This window comes from Pinus tabuliformis, chromosome 7 (assembly GCF_031772625.1).
Source record: "Pinus tabuliformis cultivar Carrire ecotype Pingquan chromosome 7, CPIR1, whole genome shotgun sequence".
NCBI classification, from domain to species: domain Eukaryota; kingdom Viridiplantae; phylum Streptophyta; class Pinopsida; order Pinales; family Pinaceae; genus Pinus; species Pinus tabuliformis.
This window is the reverse complement of record NC_142293.1, coordinates 681,442,003-681,455,256: the sequence shown is the minus strand read 5'-3', so window position 1 is coordinate 681,455,256 and position 13,254 is coordinate 681,442,003. Positions and strand designations below refer to the sequence as shown.

The 13,254-nt window shown below is 39.1% G+C and overlaps 1 protein-coding gene across 5 annotated transcripts in view; it reads right to left on the bottom strand.

Moving 5' to 3' along the window:
- Positions 1–3,684, bottom strand: part of LOC149249305 (LOB domain-containing protein 25-like) — a 47,950-nt gene extending 44,266 nt beyond the window's left edge. For 3 of the 5 annotated variants that reach the window (XR_016266751.1, XR_016266753.1, XR_016266750.1), the window contains exons 1-3: positions 2,779–3,683; positions 1,647–2,704; positions 686–770 (exon numbers count right to left, since the gene is read on the bottom strand). Coding sequence is in view for 1 of the 5 variants with exons in the window: in XM_089458670.1 (XP_089314796.1) it covers positions 2,016–2,657 (642 nt within the window). In the remaining 4 variants the exon portion in view is untranslated. Of the gene's footprint in view, positions 1–685; positions 771–1,558; positions 2,705–2,778 lie in introns of those variants that run through there. The other 2 variants (XR_016266752.1, XM_089458670.1) reach the window with 2 other exon arrangements.
- Positions 3,685–13,254: the final 9,570 nt, after the last annotated feature.

Genomic DNA, 13,254 nt, shown 5'->3' with positions numbered 1-13,254 from the left:
AATGGTACCTTGGTTTTGTTTTCTCCCAGTATTCTCGCCGTCATGCGAACAAACTCCATAGCTAGCGTGTGGAGGTAAATAAAACTAAATAGAGATCCGAGTTTCCTTAACGGCTCATATTCTTCTGTTGCCCTAGAGGCCGCACTGACAAACCCTAGAAGGAAGGGGACTCTAAAGATAACGCTCAGGATTTGTGATGGTGACATCAATTGGAAGATCAAGGAACGCAAGGCATCAGCTTTTCACAAGAATAGGAAGCCAGTGGTTTAAAAAACAGAGAAGTTTGATATGGGCCACTGGATTCGAATTTTCCGAAAACATGTGACAAAAAGGGATGGGCCTTGAGGACGTTTCCAATCTGCCGATTGCCAGTTTTGTTCGCTGGCGAATCTTCAAACTACAAAGCTATATATTAATTAATTCACCTCTATGCTATTCATAGCCAAATCTACCGAAGCTAATAGCAGATTCCAAAAATATTCTGGAAAATCTAATGGACAAGACTGAAGTTTTACCTATAATCTCTAATTAAGTTTATTATAACCTCACACACCATCAATTTTGAAGTTCTAACAATGTAAAAAATCTGGGTGTTTTTGCAGAATGTAGAATGCAGAGTTGTTTATGTACAGAAACAACAAATAATAATACTCAGAACTGATGAAATGCGTGGATATAGACTCACCATGTATTGTTGTAAATCATCCGGCGCGGAGAGACTCGTCTGAGACATTGATCCGCAACAGCCAGGACCCTTGCATAAATGCCAACTGCACACAAACAAAGCATATTCCTTGCAGTTCAAGCTCTTCTATCTGAATTGCGTCAGATAAATAAAATAAAATAAAATACTGCAGTTTTCAAGCACTTCGGAATTTATTCAATATTCTTCCCAGTCTTAAGATCCGATTTCCAATGTCTTCAAAGGTAAGATTTCACTTTTGATATACATAAATCTAGGTTACAAAAGGCACGTCTCACAGTGCTCGAGTATCAATCTGTCAGACCTAAAATCGTAGACAGGGTTCATAGCCAGAAAATTTTAATGCTGTGCAATAGGGAACATAATCTCAGGAATATCGGAGATAGGAATTCCTTGTCCTTACTTGATATAAAAAGCTTCACGGGCTCTGTAACTACAACAATCATATCATTTAAATACATTCATAAATCTATGGAACGACATCATACCACTATTTGCACATCTTTTAAGCTAACAGAAATTTATGTGTAATCCCGGGATTTGAGGTGTTGTGCATGTTTCATGCTTTTGGTGATTTCTCTGCCTGTGAATAATCAGCAAACTATGATATGATCTAATTAAATACTTTTAAGGGAAACGCTAGTCTAATTATATTGAATGGCATCCTGTTCATAAGAAAAAAAATACAAATTTAATACTCGATTTGGGGCGTTATCGCCAAGCCCGAGAAGTGTTATTTTCTGTCAAGATTCATCACACTGATCAAACGACATGATAGCCAAAATGTAAGAACTGGAATCAAATAGGAGACTATATTTTATGCTTCGGTCATTCATCATATAATATTGTAAAGCAGATTAGACATGAATTTCATTCATCATATAATATTAGAAAGCAGATTAGACATGAATTTCAACCAGGAAAATAGATTTACAACACTCACTCGATAGACCTCTGCAGCAAACCCAAAGATAGTGCCACTCTTCCCAGACATCAAGAGGTGATTTATAGACGCAGCTATTGCAAAATTTTCACATCAGCACCTGATAACATATTACGAAGCTTCCATCCAACTCGCACAATAGAAAACGGTCAGTATGAAAATGCATTATATCTACAGTAAAACCAATGGCATTTCGATGGAGAAATTTCACCATCTGATATCTAATAAAAAACTGTCCCCATACATGCAATTTAGGTCTCAGAAAAAGGCTACCACAAAACACTAAGGAGAAGACAAGTGTCAAAAACTGCCTCCGCTGCTGCCGCTGCCGCCGTCGCTGGCAGGCCTGGCTGAAGGAGAAGACAAGTGTCAAAAACTGCCTCCGCTGCTGCCGCTGCCGCCGTCGCTGGCAGGCCTGGCTGAAGAATACAGTGCATAGGCATGATTTGTCATACCCAGTGCAGCGAGGCCAGCTTCGTAGGAACCGCCGATTAATTCTAGAAGCTGCTCTTTATTGAGTTGTAGCTCCTCTCTAGAATTAGGGAATTCCACTAAATTTTGCTGCTGTTGTTCCCTAGCTGCGGCATGAATCATGTGAACCCTGGAATAAGCTGGCAGCGTGGAGCCAGGACTATGTGGATTAAGAACAGGCTCCGCTGTAGGGGTGTATTGAAGAAGGTCCGCATGGGCAGCCGCCAGTTCCTTCTGTAGCTGTTGCACCTGTCTCTGCAGAATGGAGATCGCTCCAACGCACCCATAAACGGGATCGTTCAAACGAGCTTCCGCTTCATATGCCAGAGAATTCACCGCGTCCTCCCGCTGATGAGCCTCCAAATCGTTGAGAATTTTGGCCACGTTGCTCGCTCCGAAGATCTTGTGAACATTGGCAAATTTTTGAGGTTCTTCCGGAGGAAAATACGGCGCAAATACACACTCTGAAGTACACTTTCTTCTCAGTAATTTGCAGGCAGCGCAGGGTGAGTTCGACGAATTCGAAGCCATCTCTGCCATGGAAGATAAACCATCATGCTTTACTATGGCGGAAGAGAAATCAGTACCTGACACATGAATATGACTAATTACAAGGTAAATAATTATTTGAATCAGTACAGAAAATAACCATAGAACGCACCTTTTCTTGATATACAGATTGCTATGGTTTGTATAATCCTCTATTTTTTTAATTCCCAACGGGCAGACTAGCTGCAAGAACGAAATCGTCCGGGTAAGTACCCGAATGGGGTTGCTGAAATTTCGCAGGCACACGCAACTGAGCAAATCTTCGTTTATTTGAGTGCCACACGGCGGCCGTTGATGACGAATTTTGCAGTCAAGTACCAACCCTAGTGGCGATCTGGGCTCAACTTATGAGTGGAAATTGGCCGGAACCCTAACTTGTGCTCAAGCAAGCACTATATGAACAGTTAACCCTGAATCAAAACACTGTGCTTTGAGTGTCATATAGTACGTCTGTATCTCATAGGAATCGCCACAGCTGTTCGAAATTCAAAGATCTTTCGTTCTCGTGTACAGATGCCCAATCGCGTACAGATCAACCCTCAAAGAACTGTTTCTCAGAAATAAGCCATTTGCTTCTGGAAACAGGAGTATCAATATCGTAACCTAATTTTGATTTCCTGATCCTGCGCCGATCGATCTCCGTGACTAGCGTCTGCAAATAAATATGACTAAATCGAGATCTCAGTTTCCTCAAGCGCTCAACTTCCGCCGTTGATATAAACAACGAGGAAGGAGGCACTGTAAATAAGTTAACGGATAGATTTGGTAATGTTGGCATCACAGCCTGGATGAATTGGAAGATGGAGATGGTACTCCAAGTACCTATCAGCTTTTCCCAAACAATAAAAGGCTATGATATGAAAGGAAGGCAAACAGAAAGAGGGAGGTGAGTATGGACCACACGATTGAATACAATCTGCCCAAAGTGGAGGACCAAGAAGGATGGGCATTTCTGCAAAGGAAGAGAGTAGAAATACAAAAATTAGAACATAAATTGTTGCTCCTCTGTTGATTAGAGGAGTTGTTGCTCTTCTCTGTTGATCAGATGATCAGACAAACTTGATTATTACAAGAAATTTGATGAAGGGTATTTAAATTTTTGGATTAGTTATTAACCTAAAATAATTTAACATGTACACATTCTAAATTCTGTCTTTTCCCAAAATAAAATTAAGCTTAACTCGAACTCACTTCACTTTACTTTAGTAATATAACTTAACTCAACTCACTCAACTTAACTCAATTCACTGACTCTCCTAAATTTAATGAACTCTAATACACTAAAATAATTATAATTTCTAACATTAAAATGCCTTTCCAATATTATTTTTACTTTTGTGTGAAACTTCATATTAATCAATTAATAAACCTACCTTAAATCTTTGATTATATATGATAAAAAAAGTATTTTCAATCTCACTAAGAATAGCCGAGTCCAAAGGTAAAAGTGTGGTTGCTAAATTATTTATATAAGTCAATTTAATTAATAATTATCAAAGCATAAAAAACTAATCATCATATCTATGAAAAAAAATTGAAATATTAAAAAAACAATAATAATCATTTCGTTCAGTTAGTCAAGATAATTCCTTTATCTTATACTATCCATCGTGCATTATCCTCCTCCTATGTTACCGTGCGACTCTCAATCTCGATGGAATTTACCAACATAATTAATACATTCATGAACCTTGCATTATTGATATCAAAGTCAAAACGAAAAGCACAATATTGTTGAAAAGCAGCGAATCAAAGCCGGTTAAAAACCCCGAGTTGTTGGATAACACGGAATACGTAACTGTTCTTATGTATATATAAACATGAACAAGCCAGTATAGCGCGGCCATAGATCATGTATATCCTATGCATATCTACTCATTTCTCAACCAATGACTGTAAATAATCTGGCAGCAGATAGCCTCGTGTGTGTCGCATATTTACCGGAAACTGCCACTAACCTCTCACAAATCTGAGCACCACAACACCAAGAATATTTCTTGCACTATTTGATTAATTTCCAACTATGCCATGATATCTTATTTCTAATTGCATCAAATGGAAAGTTCCTGTAGCAGGTTCTTAATTAGCATAATTCATTGATCGAGATTGATCATATAGTTGATGAATTTCAAAAATAGTAGAGTCCCATAAACATCGAGAGAACCGCAGATTTATATATATATATAGTACCTGATTTTACTGTGTGCCAGGATTTTTGAGATCAGTGCCGTATATATCCACTCAGGGCTCGAGAACTTCAATAATTTATATAATGCTCAGAAGATGCCGCAATCTAATGTAAAGAAGATTTTCAGAGAAAGTCGGCATGGTAGGAGGAGAGGTATGGAGAGACGGTGGCACGCGCACAGTCACCCAAACATAATCTATGATATGAAAATAAGAATGCAAATTTGCAACCTTTTTCTTTACGTATATATATATTATATGTATTGAGGCCCTGTTCCAATAATTCCAACAACAACAAATCAATACATATACCAATAAAATGGAGCACTATTCATGGGATTACTTCAGGACATATGGCAATAAAATGGGGCACAATTCATTGGTTTGCTTTACTCGGTTTCCTTAACCACTATTATATTTTTTTCAGCCTATTTAAATCTCTGAGCCAACCCTATTTTTATTCAAATCTCTGAGCCAACCATATTTTTATTTAAATCTCAAATCTCTGACCCAAGCACAGAAATGAGTGACTGGTGGATTTTCTCCTATTATTTGGGGTTTTTAAAAATATCTGTGATGATTGCATAAATGCACGGGGACATTTACTATATAGGGAGACATAAGGATTATACACAGGACCTATATTTGCATAAGTGGAAACTGCTAAAAATTTTAAAAATTCCAAGATAGATGTGGTATGCATGTGCATAATACGGCCCTACATTTAAAAGTACTCTTCCTCTTCAATTATAAAGATTCCTTATTAGCTTGTAGGTCAAAGTCCATTGTATATAGTCTCATAGAATTAGGCACAATGCTTTCTGTGGCTCGTATTTAGTTTTTTTTTTTTTAAATGGGGAAAGCAGTGATGATATAGCTCTTTCCTTTATATACATCTATGATCGTGATGGAGGTACCATTATCACTGCACGTGAAACACCAATTTCGACTTTTCATTAGGAATGCATCCCCCTTCCTACAAAGGGCTTAGAAATCAAACACATGTGAACTAATTGTAAGTATGGTTGGTAGTACTTTTCAAAGTACTGGGAAAATAGCGTTGTTTGTCTTCCTATCCTCTAAGGAGTGTCTTTTTTTTTTTTATAGACTAGATTATAGCATAATATAATATTATAATGATGAGAGGGTGATAAAGATATTGGTGCAAGTTGTTATAGCATAATGATGAGAGGATGATAGAGATATTGGTGCAAGTTGTTATAGCATAATCATAATAGCATAATGATGAGAGGGCGATAGAGATATTGGTGCAAGTTGTATGGTCATAACATGGTGTAGTTTTAAAAAAATGATTTTTTGGATTTTTTTTCTTGGAATTGGTAACATAATTTTTTCTAAGATCTTAATGTTTTGTCAATTAAATTGTATTTTTTTTAATGTAAAAATGCATTTGGCTTTTTGGAAATCTTTTGGCACATTCATGTTGTGCAAAATCAACAACTTAAACCACAAATTTCTTAATTTTTGGCCAAAGTTGGAGCAAAATCAATCAAAAAATATAGAGATGATAAATTGAGATGTACATTGCATTTACAGTGTGGGATGTCGTTCCTAAAGCATTGACCAAGATTTTTATGACTTAGATTAATTTTATGCCCCCAAGTGAAGATTGGTTTCCATTAGGGTGCATTGTTAAGGCACTCGTTACGACATCAATGGTTCAAACATCAACTAACTTATGTACCATGTGTGGGGCCATATGTATACACCTATAGGTTATAGCGATAGCAGTCAAAATAGACCTTGTAGCGCATCAGTACAAGCTCTGTCGGGTTGATAATTCCTCTGATCATAGAAAAAGAAAAAGAAAATATGGTAGAAAATGTACAAAAAGTCACCTTGTTGGACTACATTTTCATGATAGTGTTCTTACAAACATGGTGTACCATCTTACTAAGTACAATCTTAATCTCAATGCTTAAATCATGTGTTACTTCAATGTGTTGTCCATCATATTTATATTTCTAGGAGGCTTCTTAATAATTAATAATGTAATTATCATTCTTCTTTATGCTAACAATGTTATTCTTATGGTGAGAGTCCCTATGATCTCGATAAGAAACTAAAAACTATCAACTATTTATGTGCTACTGTGGGTATGATTGTTAATATTGACCAACCTAAATCCATCTTAACCTCGGATTTATCAAGCACCAAGAGGAATCAAATCTCTTGAGGTGCAAACCTTTCCTCAAGTTTTGCACTCAAAAAAGAGGTTTGCAGCTCGAGGGATTTGATCCCTCTTGATGCTTGATAGATCTAGGGTTAAGATGGATCTATGTTGGTTTCAATCATGCACATTCACACAAAATTTATTGATCACTTAAGTATTCTAATCATTTTAAATATGCTAAATATGTCTACAATTAATTGGGCCGTTTTAATTTTAAATTTACTCCACTACCTCAATTTGTTGAGATAATAGAGACTGATAATAACTTGAATGATGAAAAATGATTAAATAAATTGTTTAAATGCAAAGTGACAATGTAGTGGTGCATGAGAGAAAATGTGAATAATAAGAATGTAGCTAATTACAAATAGCCTTCACTTTGATCAATCTCAAACTAATTTCTTCTATGTTCTTATTGTCATACATGTTAGTTTTTCCATCTTGTCATTTTGATCATATGAAAAAGATAGTTGAAATCGTAGGATCATTCAAATCTTTAACTCTATCTATTGTTGTAAATGGCATACCTTGTCTCTCTTGCTCTCCAATATTAATAATAACTTTCTCCAATGTTAGTCATTATGATTTATGGAGTGTTAAGCCCTAAGTAAGTGTCAATGGTATTAGTAGTTTTTTTCTATTACCTCATTTGTTTGCAAAGTGACTAACAATGTTGAATAGTGGAGAATGGGAATAATAAGAACGTAGTTAATTACAAATAGTTTATTATTTCAAGAAGCAAACATTTCACGTTGGTGAACACTTTCTTTAAGATGAAAATTCAAGTATTATATTTATGGTTGTGTTGTAGCGGCTACAACCATCCTCCAAAATTTTGTCGTAGCTTCGTTTTGGAGCCTCCCTACTAGCCATCCTTAGCAGCATGTCTTGCATTGTCGAGGTACATATGCGTCCGTGAGTTTCTTTGTCTTATCACCTTATGTTCGCTAACTTGTTTGACTTTCACTCGCAAGCTAGCATCCCGTGACTTGGTCCTGAACTAGCTCTTATGCTCACTTGCAGAATTGCACAGAACTAGAGGGCAACCAGCCTTGCTCTCTAGAATTGCGCAGAGCATCAAGGTAGCCTACTGCTCTCCAGAAATGCGTAGAGCAAGAATATTGTCTTCCCCCTAAAAATTGCGCAGAGCAGCCCATCACTAAGCTTGCTCTCAGAATTTGCGCAGTTCTGGCTGACAGCCTTGGCTTCAGTCCAGAAATTGCGCAGAGCTTGAGGGGCAGCCAGATCCACTCAGCCCAGAAACTGTGTAGAAGTCACTCCAGGGCTTGCAGTCCATTGCATGTGCTCCCAAGTTGATTGGTTCCCTCCAGGATTGAGCAATCGTGCTTTGCATGCATGGGCGGCTTTTTCTCGAAAAAGGAAAAACGTAAAAAAGCAAAAAGCTTCCTTAGATTTTAGGGATCTATTTTTAGCAGCTAGGGGTTACAAGAAAAAGTTGTTTTAGAAACCTCCCACCAAGTGTTGTTTTTTCCTAGATTTGTGGCATGCATGTCTTAAGCCTCGATCTTGTCAAAACTATTTATTTGATGCTTCAGAGCTCATTCTTCACTTCGATCTTGGAGTTCTTGCATTCCTCATCGCATCTAGGAACCTTCGGCACACTCATCACATCTTTTTTCGGGTAAGTTTTATTTTCATGTATTTTGTTACTTTTCTGTCACTTTTTGTATTTCGTCTTGTGCGAGTGTTGTTTTCTTGGTTTCATTGAATGGCTGCTGTCGTTTTAATGCATGTTAGATTATGAAAGCATTGTTTCAAGTTTTCCATTACATCTCCATGTTGTCACATGCATGACACTATTTTTGCACTCACAGTCGTCGTTGTGGTGACTCGCTTCACACACTTAGTTTTTTTTCCCGTTTTACTAAATCCTGCACTTACTGATTGCATGCATGTTCATTCACTCATGTCTGCACCTAGTTTTGCACATGCAGTTAGTCCTTACTGTTTTCAGTCACCCGTTGGCGGGTTTGGGTTGCCTTGGTCGAGACCTTGCCTTGCTTAGCTTGCACTACACATTTCTGAGAGTGAAGGCCTCGCCTTGCTCCAAAAAATTGCGTAGAGCTTTCCTCAAACTAGCCTCCCAAGCTTTCTCTACACAATTCTAAGAGGCAGCACCCCATTGGCCCCCGAAATCATGTAATGAAGTTTTACCGGGTTGCAGTCAAGCTGACTAAACCTACGCACTACACAGTTTCATTCCTCAATAGGCCAAGCTGGATTGTGCTCTGTGTAGTTTTAGAAGTCAGTCAGCTCACTGATAGTCCAGACTGTGTTTTGCACAGTTCTGGAAATCAGTCTCCCAGCCTCCTGATGAAAATTGCGCAAATCTTCGAGTTAGTCACTGAGGTGTGCTGCATGTCAGTCCTCAAGTTGCTTTTGGTTTTCAACTAACAGTTTGCTTTCCATGAGTGTTGCTCTATCTCCAGGGATCACAGGTGTTCATCAGTCTTTCAATAGTATAGGTATAATGGCTTCCAAGAGAGCAGGGTCAAAGGACACCATTGAGAGTGCAACTGGAGATGTGGTCGAGAAAATGTCTGTGAGCTTGCCCATCTACGAAGACACTAAGTTGTTCATATACAAGGATATCAAGATGAAATGGCAGGACATCAATGACATATTTTCAGGCACATTTTAGGAGAATTTGGATGACCACAGAGTCTATGTCAACATACACAAGTTTGGCTTGTACTGGATTGCATGCAGGTATCCTTCATTTCCATGCGCGGACATGATCCACTAGATTGTCTCGCATACTGATCCAGAGACAATGGTTTTGAGTAGTGTCAGTGGAATAGAACTTGATATCTTCATGGAAAAGGACTTTCAGGCTATGTATCACTTGCCGCAGTAGGTGATCACAATAGATGAACCCTTCACTAGGCCCAACAACAGTGCAAACTCAAGAGACATCTTAAAGAGTTGGGTGAAAGAGCCATCTAAGTTTAGGACAACAACCAACTAAGTTTACAAGACAAGGATACTGCAGAAGGCATATCAACTCTTGATCATCTTTGCATGCCACTTATACAGCCAAAAGATCACAGAAACCTTCTCGCGAAGTTGGTTCATTGTGTTGGATCAGTTGGCGAACGAAGGAAGACCTTTCAATTGGTCTAACATGTTGGCTCTCAAGATGAAGGGACAAGTAACAAAAGCTCAACATCCAGCCAAGGGTCAGCAAGCAAAGATTTTCATGTCTGCTTATATACTTGATGCAATATGTGCGCATCAGTAGTTCCCTGGCTTGGGTTGGGCATGGACACCTTTAGAAACCTCTGTGCTCACCTATTGCAAGTTGTTCTGTGAGTACAGCTTCCGTGGAGTTATAATATAGCTATCAAACCACTTCGTCACCCTGGTGTATAGGATGATATTTGAGTAGGATCCACCTTGCATGTCACAAGCAGCGATGGAGGCATTAGTTAACATAGCAGATTGGTATTCCTCACCCCTTGGCACCTTCATCTAGATGTATAATGTGGAGAAGGCTCTGCATGTTTTACCGAAGTTTTCCATGGACAAGTTGGTCATGTAAGAGGTTGCATGCCACATCTCGATAGGGTTGTCAGCAATACTGCACAGGAAGAAGAAGGAACCTTGACCCACTCTTCCTTTGTGGATCGGGTTGTATGAGATCCAGAATCTCAAGCATGCTAACGCTGAAATAGAAGAATTCAATAGATTCATCTTCAGCACCATAAGTTTCAATCCATATGACCCACATCACTTAGTAGAAGACCAATGTATGAGAGTGTATCATCCTTGGATCCATGAGGTGTTTCATTGGCCTGAGGAAGACCCATGGAGATACTGCTATAACTTCTCAAGGCTCAATGAACTGATCAGAATGGTTGTAGAATGGTTAACAATGCAGAAGGAAACAACATCTCGGAGAGCAGCAACATCATCACTAGCAAAGGGAAGCAAACTTGTGCTTGACAAAGGCAAGAGTAAGGTTTTTGACAGCGCAGAGGCGGAGCAAAGTTGCAAGCTCAAAGCAGATCCACTTGTGTTAAGAGAAGCTTTGGAGATTGAGGTAAAGAGGTGACAACACGGCAGAAGGATTGCACAAAGGCAGAGGGAGAAGCAGACGCTGGAGGACGTAGAAACGGAGTTGTAAAAGTTGAAGCGACAACTAAGGAAATAAGGGGAGTTGCGCAGAAGATAGAGGGAAGAGCAGCAGGAACAAGAACAACAAGAGGCACAACATGCACACATTGATGAAATTGCACCTGTACAAGATATTGATTCATCAGAACAGCTGGAAGATAGTAAACAGGGTGAGTAGTCGCAGGAGCAGGAATTTTCTTAGGAGATTGAACAGATGTTGGAACAAATGGACACAGATGTGGTTTAGCCCGAGCTCGATTAGGACATTGACCTCATGCCTAAGAACCAAGAGGTCACTCCATTGGCTTCACTAGATCCAGAAATAGAGCAAGTCCCAAGCAATCAAGGAGACACTAAAATCCTTGAGGACAATTTGGAAGCAGATGTGCACAACATATCTTTCGATGAGTCACAACATAGAGTTGTGCAGGTGCATAGAGTGCCCACTCTAGATCTCCATGTATCTCCTACGTAGTTTGAAGAATGAGTGATCATGTCCAATGTGTGTAGACAACCAGCTGCATTGGTCGATGTTGTAAGGGAATATGTTCAAGCCACCAGCTCAAGTGTTAGATTCTTGATAGCTGAGAATAAGCACATGGCTAAGGAGCTACAAGTGGCCAAGCATGGAGAAGAGCAAGCTACAATATCCGCTAGAGTAGAGTTGAAGAAAGCGATACCTGATGAAGTATCATCTCTCGAGACATTTGTGTGGAAGTTTTACTTCATGTTCGTCACTGTGCATAAGTCAGTCATCCATCTCAACGATTGGTAGTAGTGTTGTGCTAGGAGAGCACACATCTTGTTAGACATACACACTGTTGTCAATCACATGAAGATCTGAGCAATGAGATACAAGGGAGCCTTGTTTCACTTACCAAATATGGTGAAGCCAAAGGTAGTGGAGTTGAAGGCATGCATCCTGAGTCAGATCTGGAACTATGAGAAGCTCTCATAGCTCATCACCAGCTTACAGGCTTCACATGCACAAGTGTTCAAGAGCATGGATGTCATTGTGTGCATGCATGCAATCCCATCCATTGGCACACTCATTGAGGTGAAAGAAAAGAACCTAGTCCAACTATAATTGGACATGCACTTCGATTAGTTGATGTGCATATCCACCAGCATATACTTGCAAATGAGCGCAGACACTATACATCAGTATGTCGTTGGTCCGGCTGCTCTCAAGACCATGATGCACATGTTATCGGATGAGTTGGACATAGGTGTCAAATCAGTGTACCTGGATGCAACAGAGGCAAGAGTTCACTTTCAAAAGGATGTCACCACAGAGTACACGGACACCATAACAGACTACCAAGCTTGGCATTAGTTCGCCACCATCAACCACCGAGAGGATGTCGACAAGTTAGTCTTCCCACCATTGTTTGAGTCTTAGTGATGTCTTGTATGGCTTACTCAAGCCCATTTTTGTCTCACATGAGTACATGTACATATTGTATTGTAAATATGTTGTAAAGTGAAATACCATGTGTCAATAGTAGAATGTAAACAGGCATGTGTAAGTTGAAGAGTCATTAGGGTAGTTGAAGTGTCACAAAGGGGAATGTTAAGGGTCATCCCACCCTTTGCTATACATAGAACCTCATAACTCATTGTACAGGATTTTGGGGAGCCAATCTTCCGATAGGTGTAACTTAGAGAAATCTTGGAGTGTATTGTAACGAGGCTTGGCTTCTCTATGGTGCAAAGCTCGTACATCTCTTTAGAGGAGTAGGCGGCAATGACTGTAATGTTCTGCTATCAAGGCTAGTGGTTGGGGTTGTACATATGATTGGATCTTTCACTCTTTTAATATAACATAGCCATCACGTTTCATGCATTTATTCTTATTGTAGTTTGACTATCCTGGTTAGTCTAATGATGTATGTAGATGTAGTTTATGCATGTATGTATGGACTATTCCATATGTGTTTGTATGAATCTTATCGAAGCATGTTGTTGGTATAATTCATCACTTTGGATCGTCAGCTATCTTGATTTCCATCTTGTGATGTCTTTCAACTCGTGTGTTCCCTTTCAAGTTGCGTGCTATCACAGGCTTCT